The sequence below is a fragment of the Pristiophorus japonicus genome, chromosome 2, assembly GCF_044704955.1.
Source record: "Pristiophorus japonicus isolate sPriJap1 chromosome 2, sPriJap1.hap1, whole genome shotgun sequence".
NCBI lineage: Eukaryota > Metazoa > Chordata > Chondrichthyes > Pristiophoridae > Pristiophorus > Pristiophorus japonicus.
In genome coordinates this window covers 39,214,626-39,236,896 of record NC_091978.1, presented here as the reverse complement: position 1 = coordinate 39,236,896, position 22,271 = coordinate 39,214,626, and the positions used below count along the sequence as shown (strand labels likewise).

The following is a 22,271-nucleotide window of genomic DNA, read 5'->3' as shown; positions in this document are numbered from 1 at the left end:
ATTGGCTGCAAAGCGCTTTGAGATGTCCAGTGGTCGTGAAATGCACTAAATAAATACACGTCTTTTATTCCTCATTGTACCTCTTGTTACCCACATCAGCCTTTTACTCCTGTTATTCCACCATCCTTTGCACCTCTCCCCATTCTTTCTCCATTCCTCTTCCTTTGTACTTACTGCTTCCCACTCTATGGGAATCTTTTACCCACTCAATGTTTAGGATAATGCCCTGACTGAGCACTCATCATGTAACATATTCAAGAGTTTTGGAAGCATTGGTTTTCCATCCATTCAGTTTATAGCTATATGCTTAATATACAATAGCATTCCTTAAAAAATTATGGGTGTGGAATCTTTCATTCTTTTTAAACAAATGTGCCACACAAGTATCAGGCAATGACCATCTCCAACAAGAGAGACTCTAACCACCTCCCCTTGATATTGAACGGCATTACCATTGCCAAATCCCCCACCAACAACATCCTGGGGCTCACCATTGACCAGAAACTTCATTGGAGAAGCCACATAAATACTGAGGCTACAAGAACCAGTCATAGGCTGGGTATTCTTTGGCGAGTGACTCACCTGATTCCGCAAAGCCTTTCCACCATCTACAAGGCACAAGTCAGGTGTGGGATGGAATGCTCTCCACTTGCCTGGATGAGTCATCATCATCATCATAGGCAATCTCTCAAAATCGATGAAGACTTGTTTCCACTCTAAAAGTGAGTTCTTAGGTGACTGAACAGTCCAATATGGGAATTATTGTCTCTGTCACAGCTGGGACAGACAGTCGTTGAAGGAAAGGGTGGGGGGGGACTGGTTTGCCGCATGCTCCTTCCGCTGCCTGTGCTTGGTTTCTGCATGCTCTTGGCGACGAGACTCGAGGTGCTTAGCGCTCTCCCGGATGCACTTCCTCCACTTAGAGCGGTCTTTGGCCACGGACTCCCAGGTGTCGATGGGGATGTTGCATTTTATCAAGGAGGCTTTGAAGGTGATGTTGAAACGTTTCCTCTGCCCACCTAGGGCTCGCTTGCCATATAGGAGTTCCGAGTAGAGCGCTTGCTAAGGGAGTCTTGTGTCAGGCATGCAAACAATGTGGCTTGCCCAACAGAGCTGGTCGAGTGTGGTCAGTGCTTCGATGCTGGGGTGTTGCCCTGATCGAGGACGCTAACGTTAAAGGGGACAAGTCCGATTGCGGCAACAACAGAGGAATCTCCCTGCTATCAGCCACTGGGAAAGTCGTCGCTAGAATCCTCCTCAACCCGTCTTCTCCCTGTGGCTGAGGAGCTCCTCCCGGAGTCACAGTGCGGATTTCGTCCACTACAGGGTACAATGGACATGATCCTGGATGAGTGCAGCTCCAACAACACTCAAGAAGCTCAACACCATCCAGGACAAAGCAGCCCACCTTAAACACTCACTCCCTCCACCACCGTGCACTGTCATCTACAAGATGCACTGCAGCAACTCGCCAAGGCTTCTTTGACAGCAGCTTTAAACCCGCAACCTCTACCACCAAGAAAGACAAGGGCAGCAAGTGCATGGGGACACCACCACCTCCAACTTCCCCCCAAGTCGCATCGATTCTGACATGGATAATATGTCGCCGTACCTTCATCGTCGCTGGCTCAAAACTTTGAAACTTCATACATGACAGCACTGTGGGAGTACCTTACCCATTTGAACTGCAGCAGTTCAAGAAGGTGCATACCACCTCCTCAAGGGCAGTTAGGGATGGGTAATAAATACTGTTCTTGCCAACGATGCCACATCCCTTGAATGAATAATAAAACATTAATAATGGTTACTTGTTTTATGCAAGGAATAATGATCTTGAATTACCATGGGATTCTCCCGATCTTCTCCTGTAACTTCAATAGGAGCTGGCAGAACCCGGCTGTTGCAGACAGACAGTAAGAGCTTCGACAGGTATATAAAAAGGAAGAGAGTAACTAAAATAAATGTTGGTCCCTTAGAGGATGAGACTGGGGAATTAATAATGGGAAACATGGAACTGGCAGTGACTTTGAACAAATATTTTGTATCGGTCTTCTATTAAAAGCATCCCAAAAATTGATAAGGGGATATTGGGGGAGGTGGGGGGGGGGGCGGGGACGGGACTTAACACAATCACTTTCACCGGAGAAAAATTATTAGACAAACTAATGGGACTAAAGGCGGACAAGTTCCTTGGACCTGATGGCCTGCATCCCAGGTTCTTAAAAGAAGTGGCTGCAGAGACAATGGATGCATTGGTTGTAATCGACTAAAATTCCCTGGATTCTGGAGCGGTCCCAGCACATTGGAAAACCGCAAATGTAAAACATCTATTGAAGAAAGGAGGGAGACAGAAAGCAGGAAACTATAGACCAGTTAGCCTAACATCTGCCATTGGGAAAATGCTACAGTCCATTATTAAAGAAGTAGTAACAAGACATTTAGAAAATCATAATGCAGTCAAGCAGAGTCAGCATGGTTTTATGAAAGGAAAATCATGTTTGACAAATTTGCTGGAGGTCTTTGAGGTTGTAACAAACATAGTGGATAAAGGGGAACCAGTAGATGTGTGTTTGGATTTCCAGAAGGCATTCGATAAGGTGCCATATAAAAGGTTACTGCACAAGATAAGAGCTCACGGGGTTGGTACTAATATATTAGCATAGATAGAGGATTGGCTAACTAACAGAAAACAGAGAGTCGGGATAAATGGATCATTTTCTGGTTGGCAAACTGTAATTAGTGGGGTGTCACAAGGATCAGTGCTGGGGCCTCAACTATTTACAATCTGTATCAATGACTTGGATGAAGGGACCGAGTGTAATGTATTTGGACTTTCAGAAGGCTTTCGGCAAGGTCCCACACAAGAGATTAATGTGCAAAGTTAAAGCACATGGGATTGGGGGTAGTGTGCTGACATGGATTGAGAACTGGTTGGCAGACAGGAAGAAAAGAGTAGGAGTAAATGGGTACTTTTCAGAATGGCAGGCAGTGACTAGTGGGGTACCACAAAGTTGTGTGCTGGGGCCCCAGCTGTTTACATTGTACATTAATGATTTAGATGAGGGGATTAAATGTAGTATCTCCAAATTTGCAGATGGCACTAAGTTGGATGGCAGTGTGAGCTGCGAGGAGGATGCTATGAGGCTGCAGAGTGACTTGGATAGGTTAGGTGAGTGGGCAAGTGCATGGCAGATGAAGTATAATGTGGATAAATGTGAGGTTATCCACTTTGGTGGTACAAACAGAGAGACAGACTATTATCTGAATGGTGACAGATTAGGAAAAGGGGAGGTGCAACGAGACCTGGGTGTCATGGTACATCAGTCATTGAAGGTTGGCATGCAGGTACAGCAGGCAGTTAAGAAAGCAAATGGCATGTTGGCCTTCATAGCGAGGGGATTTGAGTACAGGGGCAGGGAGGCGTTACTACAGTTGTACAGGGCCTTGGTGAGGCCACACCTGGAGTATTGTGTACAGTTTTGGTCTCCTAACTGGAGGAAGGACATTCTTGCTATTGAGGGATTGCAGCGAAGGTTCACCAGACTGATTCCCGGGATGGCGGGACTGACATATCAAGAAAGACTGGATCAACTGGGCTTGTATTCACTGGAGTTCAGAAGAATGAGAGGGGATCTCATAGAAACGTTTAAAATTCTGACGGGTTTAGCCAGGTTAGATGCAGGAAGAATGTTCCCAATGTTGGGGAAGTCCAGAACCAGGGGTCACAGTCTAAGGATAAGGGGTAAGCCATTTCGGACCGAGATGAGGAAAAACGTCTTCACCCAGAGAGTGGTGAACCTGTGGAATTCTCTACCACAGAAAGTTGTTGAGGCCAATTCACTAAATATATTCAAAAAGGAGTTAGATGTAGTCCTTACTACTAGGGGGATCAAGGGGTATGGCGAGAAAGCAGGAATGGGGTACTGAAGTTGCATGTTCAGCCATGAACTCATTGAATGGCGGTGCAGGCTAGAAGGGCCAAATGGCCTACTCCTGCACCTATTTTCTATGTTTCTATGTAATGTAGCCAGATTTGCTGATGATACAAGGATAGGTGGGAAAGCAAGATGTGAGGAAGATGTTGTTAAGAATCTGTTCTTTTCGTACACCCTCCGTTCTGACGAAGGGTCATTGACCCGAAACTTTTACTCTGCTTCCTCTCCACAGATGCAGCCTGACCTGCTGAGACTGCCAGCATTTTCTGTTTTTATTCCAGATTCCAGCATCCGCAGTATTTTGCTTTTGTGAGGAGGATGCAAAGAATCTGAAAAGGGATATAGATAGGCTAAGTGATTGGGCAAACATTTGGCAGTTGGAGTATACTGTGGAAAAATGTGAGGTTATCCATTTTGGTAGGAAAAAAAAAGCAAATAATTCTTTAAATGGGGAGGGATTACAAAATGCTGTGGTACAGAGAGATCTGGGGGTCCTTGTACACAAAAAGTTAGCATGCAGATACAGCTATTAATTAGGAAAGCAAATGGAATGTTGGCCTTTATTGCAAACGGGATGGAGTATAAAAGTAGGGAAGTCTTGCTACAACTGTACAGGACGTTGGTGAGACCATACCTGGAGTACTGTGGACAGTTTTGCTCTCTTTTATTTAAGAAGGGATATACTTGCATTAGAGGCAGTTCAGAGAAGGTTCATGAGGATGATTCTTGAGATGAAAGGATTATTATAAGAAGAAAAGTTGAGCAGGTTGGACCTATTCTCATTGGAGTTTAGAAGAATGAGAGGTGATATTGAAATGTATAAGATTTTGAGGGGTTTGACAGGGTAGATGCAGAGAGGATGTTTCCTCTCGTGGGGAATCTAGAACTAGGGGGCATAGTATCAGAATAAGGGGTCGCCCATTTAAAACGGAAATTGGGAAGAATTTCTTCTCTCCGAAGGTTGTGAATCTTTGGAATTCTCTGCCCAGAGAGCTGTGGAGGCTGGGTCAATGAATATATTTAAGGTGGAGATAGGCAGATTTTTGAAAGATAAGGGAGTCAAGTGTTATGGGGAGAGGGCAGGGAAGTGGAGTTGAGGCCAAGATCAAATCAGCCATGATCTTATTGAATGATGGAGCAGGCTCAAGGGGCCAAATGGCCTTCTCCTGCTCCAATTTCTTATGTTCTTATGTAACCCCTGGCAAAACAGTGTAAATTCCATTGACGCCATTTGTCTGGCAGTTCCGTTGATGATCTGCCAGAGAATGCAGGGAAATAAACGTCAAAATCAGTTCGAGGCAAGGAAAGAATCAACAGTTTCAGATTACATATATATTGTACCAAATGAGTGGCCTGAGAATTAATGGTTTATGTTTATGCTTCGAGTATTTTTATTTCCTCAAGTTCACTGCTGATCTTCATAAATCAGACATTCCATATATTCTGCTCCTCCCGCGGCACCGAGCACATGCCTTTTTTAAAATTGTTTTTCTTTTTGAGAGTGGATATAAAAAAAGAACGAGCAGACATGGAATCACTTTGGGAAAGGTTAATAGATGTCAACCGAGGTAAACTATTATTGGGCATCATCCAAGTCATAGGCAGTCCCTCGGAATCGAGGAAGACTTGCTTTCACTCTAAAAGTGGGTTCTCAGGTGGCTGTACAGTCTAATGCGGGAATTACAGTCTCTGTAACAGGTGGGGCAGACAGTGGTTGAAGGAAAGGGTGGGTGGGACAGGTTTGCCGCACGCTCCTTCCACTGTCTGTGCTTGATTTCTGCATGCTCTCGGCGATGAGACTCGAGGTGCTCAGCCTTCCTGGATGCTCTTCCTCCATTTTGGGCGGTCTTGGGGTAGGGATTCCCAGGTGCCATTGGGGATGTTGCAATTTATCAAGGAGGCTTTGAGGGGTGTCCTTGAAACATTTCTTCTGCCCATCTTGGGCTCGCTTGCTGCGTAAGAGTTCCGAGTAGAGCGCTTGCTTAGGGAGTCTTGTGTCTGGCATACGGACGATGTAGCCCACCCAACGGAGCTGGTCAAGTGTGGTCAGTGCTTCGATGGTATGCTATAGACAATAGGCAAGGGCGAAAGCTTTCATCTGGAACTATGCGATCAGATAAGGAAGGCAACTAGTAAGAGACCCAGTATAATAGTTGGAGATTTTAACTTGGCAGAAATTGATTGTGACAGTAATGTCTGTACTGGTAAGACAGAGAAGCGATGCCTACATTTATGGAAGACTGCCTAATAACTCAGTTTGTAGAGCAGCCAACAAGGGGAAAAAACATCATGGATTTGATTATGAGTAATCGGGATGATCAAATTTCCAACACAAAGGTGGCTGAGGCTTTAAATACCAGTGATCATAATGTAATTATATTTGACATTACAAGCAAGGATTGAAGAGGGTAGAAAATCCCTTTGTAGTATGGAGACCCGAGCTGCACACATACTAAGTGTGGTCCACACAAGGTTCAATATAAATTTAACATTACTTCCCGCTTTTGTATTATATTACTCTATGAATGAACCTCCGTAAGAGATTCAAAGTAAAGAAACACCATCATTTAAAACAAAGGATGCTGGAAATCTGAAATAAAAACAGAAAATGCTGGAAGCACTCTGCAGGCCAGGCAGCATCTGTGGAAAGAGAAAGAGAGTTAATGTTTCAGGTTGGTGAACGTTCCTCAAAACTATTATTTAAAAGTTATTTACAAAGGATTAATTTAGTTCTTAGAATGTTTATTATTTTGTTCATTGAATGTGATCGATAATAGACTTTCTATTATAAATATATAATTGTATTACACTGCTGATTTTTCATTAGCTTATTGTTTGATAAATTATCTTGATATATTAAACTTAAAATTCGGTCAGATTTTTTTAATTCATTCATGGGATGTGGGCGTTGCTGTTATTGCCCATCCCATCATGATGCTCTTATAGACTGGAGACAATACTTATGGAGGCATAGAACAGAACCAGTAGGGGAAAACAACTATCAGCCAGGGTTTGCTGTTCATTTCCAGGCATGTTACCCTGATCTTAAGGCAAGGACAGATATTCTTGAAGGTCTGGGGAGTTGGGATTCTCTCATGAGAGCAAAAATAATCTACAGTAAAGATAAGAACATAGGAACTTCTCACTTTAATTCTCCACTCTGAACTCTCTGTCCTCAGTCTCCTACACTGTTCCAACGAAGCTCAACGTAAGCCCGAGGAATAGCAGTTCATCCTTCGTTTAGGCACTTTACAGCTTTCTGGATTCAACATCGAGTTCAAAAATTTCAGGGCGTAACTGCTGCCAATCTTTGGCTCCCTTCTTCCACCCCCACGCCGCCCCCCCCGCCCCCCCGCCGTCCCCAGAGCCTGTTTCTTTTTTTCTCCTTGTCACTAATGGCAGTTAGTCATTATCCCACCATTCACACCCTATCTTGACTAATGTTTTTCTAACTCTTGGCATTACCATTTGAATTTGGGCCATCATCCCTTTTGTCTTTCTCATCTCTCCTGTCTTCCACCCTATCACAGACCTTCCCCTTTGTTCTTTCTTCCCCTCCCCCTTTCAGTGCTTGTTAAGAATCTGTTCTTTTCGAACACTCTCCAGTTCTGACGAAGGGTCATCGACCCGAAACGTTAACTCTTTTTCTCTCCACAGATGCTGCCTGACTCGCTGAGATTGCCAGCATTTTCTATTTCTATTCCAGATTCCAGCATCCGCAGTATTTTGCTTTCGTAAGTGTTGTGTATCTGTAAAGCATGCACTCCCATGTTCCACCACCAGAGAGCTCATCCCCTGAAGTCCCAAGGGATCCCAGCATCCCTTGGGAGCACTGTATATAAGCTGGCCCCTAAGGCTTGTTCCTGACTCTGGAGTGTCTTATTAAAGACTGAGATCACTATTACTTTAACCTCCCTGTGTGCAGCCTCATCTGTGTTAGGAACACAATAACTGGCGATGAGTATACGAATGCAACGCAAAGATGCAGCAAACTGTGGGCATCCTGAAGAAGTTCTCGGAGGGTGAGGACTGGAAAGCCTAAGTCGAATGGCTAGACCAGTACTTTGTAGCCAATGAACTGGACGGACAAGGAAGCGCTGCAAAAAGGCAAGCGGTCCTCCTCACAGTCTGCGGGGCACCGACCTACAGCCTCATGAAGAATCTTCTGGCTCCGGTGAAACCCACAGATAATTCGTATGAGGAGCTGTGTACACTGGTTCTGGAGCATCTTAACCCGAGTGAGAGTGTGCTGATGGCGAGGTATCGGTTCTACACGTGCCAGCGATCTGAAGATCAGGAAGTGGCGAGCTACGTCGCTGAGCTAAGGCGACTTGCAGGACAATGTGAGTTTGATGGCTACCTGGAGCAAATGCTCAGAGACTTTTTTTACTGGGCATTGGCCACAAGACCATCCTACGAAAACTTTTGACTGTAGAGACACCAACCCTCAGTAAGGCCATTGCGATAGCACAGGCGTTTATGTCCACCAGTGATAACACCAAACAAATCTCTCAGCACACAATTGCAAGCAATGTTCATAAATTAACTGGAACTGTGTTTGCGAGCAGCAATGTACAGGGCAGAACCCACAAGTCTGCAACTGCCAGCAGGCATTAGGTGACCCAGATGACTCAGAGTCCGCAACAAAGGATGAATGCAAGGCAATTCGCACGTTGTTGGCGTTCTGGAGGCTTCCATTTAGCCTATTCATGCCGCTTCAAAGGGTATGTTTGCAAGAGCTGTGGAACAATGGGGCACCTCCAATGAGCTTGCAGATGAGCTGCAGGCTCTGCCAAACCTGCTAACCACCATGTGGCAGAGGAAGATCGGTCCATGGTGGATCAAAGCGTAGGGCTGCGGCTGAAGAGGTCGAAATGTGTTTTCATGGCAACAGAAGTGGAGTTTTTGGGGAGAAAGACTGCGGCGGATGGCATTCAGCCCACAGATGCCAAGACAGAGGCTACCAGGAACGTGCCCAGGCCACAGAACGTCACGGAGCTGCGGTCGTTCCTGGGACTCCTCAACTATTTTGGTAACTTCCTACCGGGGTTAAGCACCCTTTTAGAACCCCTACATGTGTTATTGCACAAAGGTGAAAACTGGGTATGGGGGAAAAAACAAGTTATTGCTTTTGAGAAAGCCAGAAACATTTTATGCTCCAACAAGCTGCTTGTATTGTATAACCCGTGTAAAAGACTTGTGCTAGCATGTGATGCGTCGTCGTATGGAGTCGGGTGTGTATTACAACATGCTAACATTGCGGGGAAGTTGCAACCTGTCGCCTATGCCTCCAGGAGCTTGTCGAAGGCCGAGAGGGCCTACAGCATGATTGAGAAAGAGGCATTAGCGTGTGTGTTCGGGGTAAAGAAAATGCATCAGTATCTGTTTGGCCTCAAATTTGAGCTGGAAACCGATCACAGGCCCCTCACATCCCTGTTCGCTGAAAACAAGGGGATAAATACTAATGCCTCAGCCTGCATACAATGGTGGGCACTCGCGCTATCAGCGTATAACTATACCATCCGCCACAGGCCAGGCACCGAGAACTGTGCGGATGCTCTCAGCCGGTTACCATTGCCCACCACGGGGGTGGAAATGGCGCAGCCTGCAAACTTGTTGATGGTGGCGCAGCCTGCAGACTTGTTGATGATTTTGGAAGCGTTTGAAAATGATAAATCACCTGTCACGGCCCGCCAGATTAGGACTTGGACCAGCCAAGATCCTCTGCTGTCCCTAGTAAAAAAACTGTGTACTGAATGGGAGCTGGGCCAGCATCCCTGTTGAAATGCAAGAGCCAATCAAGCCATTCGAGTGGCGAAAGGACGAGCTGTCCATTCAGGCAGACTGCCTGTTGTGGGGTAACCACGTAGTGCTACCAAAAAAGGGCAGGGAGACGTTCATCTTGGATCTCCACAGCACACACCCGGGTATAGTAATGATGAAAGCGATAGCCAGATCCCATGTGTGGTGGCCCGGTATCGAATCGGACTTAGAGTCCTGTGTACGGCAATGCAGCGTGTGTGCTCAGTTGAGCAACGCGCCCAGAGAGGCACCACTAAGTTTGTTGTCCTGGCCCTCCAGACCATGGTCGAGGACCCATGTCGACTATGTGGGCCCGTTTCTCGGTAAAATGTTCCTGGTGGTGGTGGATGCTTTTTCAAAATGGATTGAATGTGAAATAATGTCAGGAAGCACCGCCACCACCACCATTGAAAGCCTGAGGGCCATGTTTGCCACCCACGGCCTGCCTGACATACTGGTCAGTGACAACGGGCCATGTTTCACCAGTGCCGAATTTAAAGAATTCATGATTTGCAATGGGATCAAACATGTCACCTCGGCCCCGTTTAAACCAGCCTCCAATGGGCAGGCAGAGCGGGCAGTACAAATCATCAAACAGAGCCTTAAACAAGTCACAGAAGGCTCACTCCAAACCCGCCTTTCCCGAGTACTGCTTAGCTACCACACGAGACCCCGGCTGAGCTACTCATGAAAAGGACACTAAAATCCAGACTCTCGCTGGTTCACCCCAACCTGCATGATCAGGTAGAGAGCAGGCGGCAGCAACAAAATGTAAACGATGGTCGCACCATTGTGTTACGGGAAATTGATCTGAATGACCCTGTGTATGTACTCAACTATGGACATGGTCCCAAGTGGATCGCGGGCACGGTGATAGCTAAAGAAGGGAATAGGGTGTTTGTAGTCAAACTAGACAATGGACAAATTTGCAGAAAGCACTTGGACCAAACGAGGTTGCGGTTCACAGACTGCCCTGAACAACCCACAGCAGACACCACCTTTTTCGAGCCGACAACACATACCCAAAGGATTCACGACACCACGCCGGACCAAGAAATCAAACCCATCACACCCAGCAGCCCAGCAAGGCCAGGCTCACCTAGCAGCCCTGCAGGGCCAATAACACGCCAGTCCAGCGAGGGCACAGCCAACACATCAGAACAACATTTGTATCGAGGCGGTCCACCAGGGAAAGAAAGACTCCCGACCGCCTCACCTTGTAAATAGTTTTCACTTTGACTTTGCCGGGGGAGTGATGTTGTGTATCTGTAAAGCATGCACTCTCATGTTCCGCCACCAGGGAGCTCATCCCCTGAAGTCACAAGAGATCCCAGCATCCCTTGGGAGCACTGTATATAAGCCAGCCCCTAAGGCCTGATCTTCACTCTGGAGTGTCTTATTAAAGACAGAGGTCACTGTTACTTTAACCTTCCTGTGTGCAGCCTCATCTGTGTTAGGAACACAATGGTAAGAACATAGGAACATTAGGAACAGTCGGACATTCAGCACCACGGGTCTGCTCCGTCATTTCATTAGATGATGACTGATCTGCACGTCAACTCCATTTTCCCACCGTTGCTCCATATCCCTAAATGCCCTATATTTTGCATATCTATCTTTTGCAATCTCGAAAGTTCCAATTGTTCTAGCATTGCTAGCCTTTTGAAGGAGAGAGTTTCAAATGTCTACTAACCTTTCTGTGAAAAAGTGCTTCCAGATTTTACCCTTTCTAAACTCATGGGAATTCAAGACGTATTTATGCAACCTGTCTTCATAACTTAACCTGAGCTCCGGTATCATTGTGGTGAATTTGCTTTGCGATCCCTCCAAGGCCAATATATCCTTCCTGAATTGCGATGTCAAAATCTGAATACAGTACTCTGGATGAGATCCGACCAAGACGCTATACAACTGAAGCATATCTTCCTCCCTTTTGTATTAAATCATTAAATCAAACAGCTCAGAAGTGTGCCATACATCCCATCATGAGTGTGCTGGCTCTTTGAAAGAGTTATCCAATTAGACACATTCCCCTATCTTTCCCCATAGTGCTGCACATTTTCCACTGGTTTAGTTGTATGTTAAAGATGAAATGGCACTCTTTGAGAAAGAGCTGAGACCTCACTTGATGCTATGCTAATATTCATCCCTCAACCAACACTACCAAAAAGATGAACAATTGTGGCCAAACAGCTGAGTGTCACAAGTTTGTTCTGACCTGGTCAGAGTGGGTTCATCTTGAGTGGGTTTATAATTATATAGTCTTCTGCTTAAAGATCCATGTTTGAGCGAAAGCGAGTTGCATATTTCTTGTTTTCTATATTGAGGAGTATAGGTAAATGTATATATCACTGTGTTGAACTTTGTACAATTCAGTTATGTAAATAAAACCACTTACGGGTTCAAAACCTGTACTTCGAATTGGTAAGATTGTTTATATAGGCCCCTTTTCGGAGAGAGAGAAGAATTCACACGGTGACACATGATTGATTCCGGTAGTTGGTGTACAGAGTGAGGGTTCTCCGTTACTATCTCGGGGTCATGTTATCATTTACCTTGGGCTTGGTCAGGGAAGGGTGTATGCTGGCTCATGAGGGATGCGAGGTCCGCTTACAGGAGAGGCCGGGGAAGTTGAATCTGAGAATATATTGGGGTCTATCTTGATTATTAGGTAGCAGAATGCGTTGGTCGGTTGCCATTCGGTGATGAAGTGGCCCTCATGATTTTGAGACTCCAACCTCATTTATATTCACAAGACATCAAACAGGCATCCTGACACAGCTTGCCAGATTCGGCAAAGGAAAATGGGCTGGAGCTGCCACCGGAAAGATAAGTTGCAGGAGGGGGCTCGCGATTGCGGAGCATGGGGATCAAGGGTACTGCAGCAGCCCAGATTATTTTTGTGGACCCCGGAGGTGTACTCCAGCTCCTTCAAAGCCCATGACAATAATTTAAGCCTTACCTTTGCTGGTCCACTTCTCCTCCATCGCCCGTGGAACTTGTTGAAGCCCACACTATGCTGTCCCCGACTCGTGCCCCCCTAAAATGGCAATCAACGTTCCATTTCATCAGAGGACCCCAATTTCCAGATTAAAAGGGGCCTACCCCCTGAAACATTTGGCACTTTCGATACCCAGAGGTAGGCCCCTTTTAAAATACCCAAATCTGAATGCAGCATCGTTGATGTTACCAGGGCAGTAAGGCTACCGACCCCATTTTGTGGCCGTTTACACCAGTCCAATGGAGTGAAAATTGATCCTCGTGTAAGAACCCAAAATCCTGACCCTGGTCATCTCATTGCTGTTTGTGGGATAGTGCTGTATGGAAAATGGTTGCTGGAGTTACTTGCACCAAATGCCTGCAATCCGAACATTTCTGAGAGATTTGATAAGGTGCTATAAAAATGCAAAATTCTTCCTTTGAACCTTGGAATGCTGTTTAATGCATGACATAAATCAGCATGAAAATCCCATGATCCTTAAGTTAGCAAACGTTTTCAATTGGATTTGCTAATTAAGATTTTATCTGAGAGGTCCTTCCTTTGTCAACGACTATAGTAAATATTTTGTGTTTCTTATAGTTGTGATTTCTGTACCAATATTCTTGCTCTCATCAGAAAAATACTATTTCAATTAAAAATAAGAATTCAAAAATTACATTTGTATTTTCTTTTTCAGATTATCTGGATGACATGGCCTTCTGGGTTTTTTGTAACTACTGTTTTCAACAGCCCAAAGCAAATAGCTGCAGATTTGCTCTGACTAATTGTGGACATGTTGTCTGTGAAGCATGTCTCAAAAAAGGTAGGAATGGAATACAGTATTACATTTTTAAGAGGAAGCTTACTGTTTGAGAGGTGCACAATTGTAGTGCAGGTCTGAACTGGGCTAACTCTAATTATTGTATTATTGTTGAAATGTGTTTTTTTTGTTAAGTACAGTCACTGTAAGAATGTAAGAAGAACATGCATTTATGTAGCACCTTTCATGTCCTCGTGATGTTCCAGTGTAATTCACAGCCCATGAAGTACTTTTGAAATCAATGATGTAGGAAAGCATGGCAACCAATTTGCAAAGTCCCAAAATCAGCAATGAGATAAATGACCAGGTAGTTTGTAATGTTGTTGGTTGAATGATAAATGTCAGTTCGGACACTGGTATGAACTCCCCTGCCCTTCTTTGAATAATACCTGGGTGTGGCTGTATAGTGGTTTGGTTACTGGGATCCAGAGACCTGGACTAATAATCCAGGTCACAAGCTGTCGGATTGTTGTAAAAACCCAACTGGCTCATTCATGGCCTTTAGGAAAGGAAATCTTTCATCCTTACCTGGTCTGGTCTACATATGACTCATTTCCTACACCAAAGTGGTAGGGGCGGAAATTCAGGGCTGCCAAAAAGCAGCAAACGATTTATTTCAGTGAACTTGGGTCGGTGTATTCTGCAGGTGCGGGAGAGCGGGGGTGCACGTTATGATAACACGCTTGTGGCGGTCGGCAGCAGCGGGACGGAAGTGGGGACAGGCTGAAAAACCCCGGACCTGAATTTGGGTCGGGGCGGCCATTGGACTGCAACGCGGCGGCCACTCGATTCCACCGCATGGCCGTCGCAAAACTTTAAAAACAGGAACTTATCTGGACCCTGAATTTTGGCCCCATAGACTCTTAACTGCCCTCTGAAGTGACCTAACAAGCACTCTGTTAGGACGTCTACTTGACAAAGTGCAAGATCAGATGTGATTGCTTGAGCTGTAAGTGAGGATAGGTAATCTATATTTGCAAATTAAGTAGTTTAATGGTGACAGAGAGGACAATCTCTTGCCATGTTTCCAAAACTGTTCAATTGTTACAAGATCACTAGATGGTTAATTTTGAAGCCCAACTGAAATTTTTATAAAGGATCATTGAAATTAAGAAAATATGTTAATGTTGGAATATAATCTATTGAAAGAAAAAATTTGAAACCTGACAATTCTGTAGGCACAAAAAATAAATTTGTATACCAACTAAAAAACACCATGATCAATAAATTATAAGCCATTTGAATTAAAAAATATATATTCTGAGTGCAGGGCAGTTCCTGCTTTTAAAGTTATGTTGCAACAAATAAACACTGTTGCATTCTCCAGTATCAACTAAAGCTAATTAAGAGTATTAACAATTTGAAGGGTTGGAATTTTATTTAGGATTGAGGATGCAAACAGGTTTTGTAACAGTGTAACTGTGCCAGTGATATGAAGCTACTGGTAGGGTGATAATAGGGACACAAGTCAGGCAAATCAAAGCTGCTAGGCCAACATTTTCCTCATGATATAACCCATTGCAACACATTGCAGTCCTTAATTTGTTGAGGAAATCTATTGGTATTCATGAATTTTCTTAAAATTATTATACTGATTGCCTCCTGTACATACATTGCTGATACGTAAGAAGCAGTGAGAAAAAAGGGACTTGTTAATTGATTGTTAAAACTTTCTGCATGGAAACAGCTGGTAATTTCCTTAATTTTGGAACAATTTATGTCATCTGGTTAAAAATCAGATTTTATTTGTGAGGAAGATGAAGCAGTCGCAAGGAAGCAGTTTCTCTTTATAGCTAATTCAGCAATCCTATGCTCCCAGTACTCACTGGGAGTTTGGGTTAGAGAATTGGCGTTACAATTGGGCCATATAGAAACATAGAAACATAGAAAATAGGTGCAGGAGCAGGCCATTCAGCCCTTCGAGCCTGCACCGCCATTCAATGAGTTCATGGCTGAACATGAAACTTCAGTACCCCCTTCCTGCTTTCACGCCATACCCCTTGATCCCCTGAGTAGTAAGGACTTCATCTAACTCCCTTTTGAATATATTTAGTGAATTGGCCTCAACTACTTTCTGTGGTAGAGAATTCCACAGGTTCACCACTCTCTGGGTGAAGAAGTTTCTCCTTATCTCGGTCCTAAATGGCTTACCCCTTATCCTTAGACTGTGACCCCTGGTTCTGGACTTCCCCAACATTGGGAACATTCATCCTGCATCCAACCTGTCCAAACCCGTCAGAATTTTAAACGTTTCTATGAGGTCCCCTCTCACTCTTCTGAACTCCAGTGAATACAAGCCCAGTTGATCCAGTCTTTCTTGATAGGTCAGTCCCACCATCCCGGGAATCAGTCTGGTGAATCTTCGCTGCACTCCCTCAATAGCAAGAATGTCCTTCCTCAAGTCAGGAGACCAAAACTGTACACAATACTCCAGGTGTGGCCTCACCAAGGCCCTGTACAACTGTAGCAACACCTCCCTGCCCCTGTACTCAAATCCCCTCGCTATGAAGGCCAACATGCCATTTGCTTTCTTAACCGCCTGCTGTACCTGCATGCCAACCTTCAATGATTGATGTACCATGACACCCAGGTCTCGTTGCACCTTCCCTTTTCCTAATCTGTCACCATTCAGATAATAGTCTGTCTCTCTGTTTTTACCACCAAAGTGGATAACCTCACATTTATCCACATTATACTTCATCTGCCACGCATTTGCCCACTCACCTAACCTATCCAAGTCACTCTGCAGCCTCATAACATCCTCCTCGCAGCTCACACTGCCACCCAACTTAATGTCATCCGCAAATTTGGAGATACTACATTTAATCCCCTCGTCTAAATCATTAATGTACAATGTAAACAACTGGGGCCCCAGCATAGAACCCTGCGTTACCCCACTAGTCACTGCCTGCCATTCCGAAAAGTACCCATTTACTCCTATTCTTTGCTTCCTGTCTGACAACCAGTTCTCAATCCACGTCAGCACACTACCTCCAATCCCATGTGCTTTAACTTTGCACATTAATCTCCTGTGTGGGACCTTGTCAAAAGCCTTCTGAAAGTCCAAATATACCACATCAACTGGTACTCCTTTGTCCACTTTATTGGAAACATCCTCAAAAAATTCCAGAAGATTTGTCAAGCATGATCTCCCTTTCACAAATCCATGCTGACTTGGACCTATCATGTCAACATTTTCAAAATGCGCTGCTATGACATCCTTAATAATTGATTCCATCATTTTACCCACTACTGAGGTCAGGCTGACCGGTCTATAATTCCCTGTTTTCTCTCTCCCTCCTTTTTTAAAAAGTGGGGTTACATTGGCTACCCTCCACTCGATAGGAACTGATCCAGAGTCAATGGAATGTTGGAAAATGACTGTCAATGCATCCGCTATTTCCAAGGCCACCTCCTTAAGTACTCTGGGATGCAGTCCATCAGGCCCTGGGGATTTATCGGCCTTCAATCCCATCAATTTCCCCAACACAATTTCCCGACTAATAAAGATTTCCCTCAGTTGCTCCTCCTTACTAGACCCTCTGACCACTTTTATATCCGGAAGGTTGTTTGTGTCCTCCTTAGTGAATACTGAACCAAAGTACTTGTTCAATTGGTCTGCCATTTCTTTGTTCCCCGTTATGACTTCCCCTGATTCTGACTGCAGGGGACCTACGTTTGTCTTTACTAACCTTTTTCTCTTTACATACCTATAGAAACTTTTGCAATCCGCCTTAATGTTCCCTGCAAGTTTCTTCTCGTACTCCATTTTCCCTGCCCTAATCAAACCCTTTGTCCTCCTCTGCTGAGTTCTAAATTTCTCCCAGTCCCCAGGTTCGCAGCTATTTCTGGCCAATTTGTATGCCATTTCTTGGCTTTAATACTATCCCTGATTTCCCTAGATAGCCATGGTTGAGCCACCTTCCCTTTTTTATTTTTACGCCAGACAGGAATGTACAATTGTTGTAATTCATCCATGCGGTCTCTAAATGTCTGCCATTGCCCATCCACAGTCAACCCCTTAAGTATCATTAGCCAATCTATCTTAGCCAATTCATGCCTCATACCTTCAAAGTTACCCTGTTGCTCTCGCCTGTTGCTGGGTGGAGAATTGGAGTTATAATTGGGCCATATCACTCGTCAGTTGCTGGGTGGAGAATTGGGGTTACAATTGGGCCATATCTCTCGCCTGTTGCTGGCTGGAGAATTGGGGTTACAAAAAGGACCTATCTCTCACCGATGTTTCCTCTGAGTGTGGGATTACAATATCAGCCTATGTGTTACTTTAGGGAATTATTTTTACAAAACTGTCATTATTAAGCAAAGGGAGCGTTCTAAAGTGTTTAACTATACCTGAATTTGTCTATTTAGAGCACTTCCTATTGGCCAACAAACCAGACTCCTTCATCACCGTCTCTGGGTATGTCCTATCCCACCGGCAGGACAGACCCACCAGAGGTGGGGGTCACAGTGATGCACAGGCGGTGGGGAGTGGCCCTGGGAGTCCTCAACGTTGACTCTGGACCCCATGAAATCTCATGGCCTCAGGTTAGACATGAACAAGGGAAATTCCTGCTGATTACCATCTACTGCCCTCCCTCAGATGATGAATCTATTTGAAGCAAGAGCACAGAATGTAGTCTCTCTACCACCTACAAGGCACAAATCAGGATGTATACTCTACAAAAGCAAAATACTGCAGATGCTGGAATCTGGAATAAAAACAGAAAATGCTGGAAATCTCAGCAGGTCAGGCAGCATCTAAGGAGAGAAAGCAGAGTTAATGTTTCAAGTCGACGGCCCTTTGTCAGAACTGGTGAATGTTCGGAAAGAACAGATTCTTAACAAGCACTGAAAGGGGGAGGGGAAGAAAGAACAAAAGGGAAGGTCTATGATAGGGTGGAAGACAGGAGAGATTAGAGAGACAAAAGGGATGATGGACCAAATTGAAATAGTAATGACCGGAGTTAGAAAAAGATTAGTCAAGATAGGGGGTGTGAATGGTGGGATAATGACAAGCTGCCATTAGAGACAAGGAGGAAAAAAGAAACAAGCTTGTGGGGGGGGGGTGAGGAGTGGGTGAAGGGAGCCAAAGATTGGCAGCGGCTATGCTCTGAAATTGTTGAACTCAGTGTTGAGTCCTGAAGTCTGTAAAGTACCTAAACGAAAAATGAGGTGCTGTTTCTCAAGTTTGCGATGAGCTTTGTTGGAACAGTGTAGGAGATCGAGGACAGAGAGGTCAGAGTGGGAATGGAGTGGAGAATTAAAAGTGTGACAGGCGACCGGAAGCTCAGGGTCACACTTGCGGACTGAACGGAGCTGCTCCGCAACGCGGTCACCCAATCTACGCTTGGTCTCCCCAATGTAGAAGAGACCACATCGTGAGCAGAAAATACAGCGTACTAAATTGAAAGAAGTACAAGTAAATCGCTGTTTCACCTGGAAGGAGTATTTGGGACCCAAGATGGTGGGAAGGGAGGAGGTAAAAGGGCAGCTGTTACACCTCCTGCGCTTGCACGGAAAGGTGCCATGGAAATGGGAGGGGGTGCTTTGGGTGACTGTGGAATGGACCAGGGTGTCACGGAGGGAACGGTCGCTTCAGAATGCTGAGAGGGGAGGGGAAGATGCGTTTGGTGGTGGGATTACACTGGAGGTAGCGGAAATGGCGGAGTATAATTGGTTAAATGTGAAGGCTGGTAGTGTGAAAGGTGAGGACAAGAGGAACCCTGTCATGGTTCTGAGAGGGAAGGGAAGGGGTGAGAGCAGAGGGCGGGAAATAGAATGGACATGGTCGAGGGCCATGTTAACCATGGCGGAGGGGAATCCTCTGTTGAGCAAAAAGGAAGACATGTCAGAGGCACTAGTGTGAAAGCTGGCATCTTCAGAGCAGATGCGACGGAGTCGGAGAAATTGGGAGAATGGAATGGAATCCTTTCAGGATGCGGGGTGGGAGGAAGTGTAGTCCAGGTAGGTGTGGGAGTCAGTGGGCTTTTAGTGGAGACTGGTCAAAAGCCTATCCCCAGAGATGGTATACTCTACAGTTGCCTGGATGGGTGCACCCCCAACAACACTCAGTCAACATTCCATCAGCGTTGGTGCCCTTGAAAAAAATCTCACCTTGATCTTCAGAACAGCCCCAGCAGTACCGGCACATCAGCAGTACCAACAACACGAACCTGCTCCGTAATCAACTGATGCTGCACAGGACAGAGGGCATCAGCACCCGACCATATTGCTGCCTGGGGCGCCAGGGATGGCCTCACCATGGCCAGATTTACTTCACTTGACGCTGTACACCCTGGCTGCCACATGATGTGCCAGGTTGGTACCACCCCACACCAGCACCATAAAGAATCCCTACAATGCCCAAGCCATTCCTTTCACACTCATCACCATTTTGTGGGTGCTGTTATGTCTCACCATTCACTGCAACTCACTAAGCCACTTCCAAAGATACACACAAATCTGTCCAAAAAGGCAAAGTGTTGAAAATAAAGATTTCAATGTTTGACAACACATTAACAGAAACTTTACATGAACATTGGCAAAAACACCCAAGTGCCTACCCTTGTGGGTTGTTAGTTGGTATGATTGGACTAGGATGAGGGTGAGTGTGAGGGGTGCCTAGTGAGATAGGTAAGTGATAATGTAGATAGAGAGAGAGGGATGGGTAGAGGTGCAAGGGAAGTCAGTGTGAGTAAGGATGTGTAGGAGTAATAATAATAACTTTTATTTATATAGCGCCTTTAACGTAGTAAAATGTCCCAAGGTGCTTCACCTCATTGTTACAAGACAAAACAGATAAATTTGACACTGAGCCACAAAAGAAGAAATTAAGGCAGATGACCAAAAGCTTGGTTAAAGATGTAAGTTTTAAGGAGCGCGTTAAAGAAGGAAAGAGGTAGAGAGGTGGAGAGGTTTAGGGAGCGAGTTCCAGAGCTCAAACAGCTGAAGGCACGGCCACTGATGGTTGAGCAGTTATAATGAAGGATGTTCAAGAGGGCAGAATTTGAGGAGCGCAGACATCTTGTGGGGCTATGAGGCTGAAAAAGATTACAGAGTCAGGAAGGGGCAAGGCCATGGAGTGATTTGTAAACAAGGATCAGAATTTTGAAATCGAGGCATTGATTAACCGTGAGCCAGTGTGGGTCAGAAAGCACAAGGGTGATGGGTTATCGTGACTTGGTGCGAGTTAGGACACAGGCTGCTGAGTTTTGGATAACCTCAAGTTTATGTAGTGTAGAATGTGGGAGCCCAGTCAGGAGTGAGTTGGAGTAGTCAAGTCTAGAAGTAACAAAGGCATGAATGAGGGTTTCAGCAGCAGAACAGCTGGGATAGGAGCAGAGGCATGCGATATTACGGAGGTGGAAAAAGGCAGTTTTAGTTATGCTGCAGATATGTGGCTGGAAACTCATTTCAGGTTCAAATATGACACCTAGGTTACGAACAGCCCTGCTCACCCTCAGATTGATGCTACGGAGAGGGATGGAGTCAATGGTTAGAGAACGCAGTTTGTGGTGGGGACCAAAGATAATGGCTTCGGTCGTCCCAATATTTAATGCTCATCCTGATGTCGAACAAGCAATCTGATAATTTAGATATCAAGCAGGGGTAGAGAGAAGTGGTGGAGAGTTAGAGCTGGGTGTCGTCAGCGTACATGTAGAAACTGACTCCGTGTTTTCGGATGATATTCCCAACGGGCAGCATATAGATGGAAATAAGAGGGGTCCAAGGACAGATCCTTGGGGGACACCAGAGGTAGCAATGCGGGAGTTAGGTCGAAAAGGCAGAGTTATGGAGATGTGATGAGTGGCACAGCAGGATGAGGTTGAGTGTGGCTTTGCAGTAATGTTTCGTGATCGACTGAAATCATTGAAAGGATTGCACCACTGTAGCCAGGTCCTCCTGACGACATCCCTGCTTGTGTCCTCATGTGAAATATGCAACCAGATTGCGTTGGTCTCCTGGGGAGATCTCTTCCGTCCATTGGAAGGAAAGAGAACCTCCATGCGTGCATGGGAGAGCCTGGGTGCAGCCGTGCGTCTCTGTTCAGTGCTTGTCAGTGTTTGCAGCACCTCTTTGCTGTAGAAATTAATGTGGACATGCTCCCTTTAAGGAAACCAGCTGAAGATGTGTCATCAAATGGCTTCGGTCTTCCCAATATTGGCTGGGAACCTTGCTGGGCAGGCTTAACAAGCCCAATCATCGTAAAATCACTTGTACAGAGCGGGATGGAGCCAAAAGTGTGTTGGGAATGCGCTACGGACGTTGCCCGCCTCGGTAGGCAAAATCACGACCGTGGTATTTCAAATGATTTTATACTTCAGTGTTCCAAAGATATGCTGTGTATTCAGCACTTATGCAAAATAAAAGTTATTTTCAGGTGAATTGTATTTCTGTTTCCTGATTTAAAATATATGTACAAAAGAAAGAAGAATATTTCTAATATTTTATACTTGTTTTTTAGGAAAGATGGACCAATGCTGTGTATGCAAAGCACGTTGTCATACTTTATTGCTCTCAGATAAGGTATTTTGAGAACTTGTACTATTTTATTGCTTGTTTGATTTTCCTTCCTATTTCCATTTTTTGGATCCTGCCCTCTCCCACTGAAACATATCAGTCAGCAGGAAGTTTAAGAAGTCAGTGATAAACCTTATTTTCCAGTTTGCAAAATATATGTGCTTGATATTATTTTATTAAAATATTTTACATTAATGTTGCTCGGAAGCTG

At 45.0% G+C, this 22,271-nt stretch overlaps 1 protein-coding gene across 1 annotated transcript in view; it reads left to right on the top strand.

The window, feature by feature from the left end:
• Positions 1-22,271, top strand: part of LOC139229982 (probable E3 SUMO-protein ligase RNF212) — a 140,274-nt gene that overhangs the window by 807 nt on the left and 117,196 nt on the right. Inside the window, exons 2-3 of the mRNA XM_070861684.1 lie at positions 13,415-13,540; positions 22,005-22,066. Coding sequence (XP_070717785.1) covers positions 13,429-13,540; positions 22,005-22,066 — 174 coding nt within the window. The 5' untranslated portion in view covers positions 13,415-13,428. The remainder of the gene's footprint in view (positions 1-13,414; positions 13,541-22,004; positions 22,067-22,271) is intronic.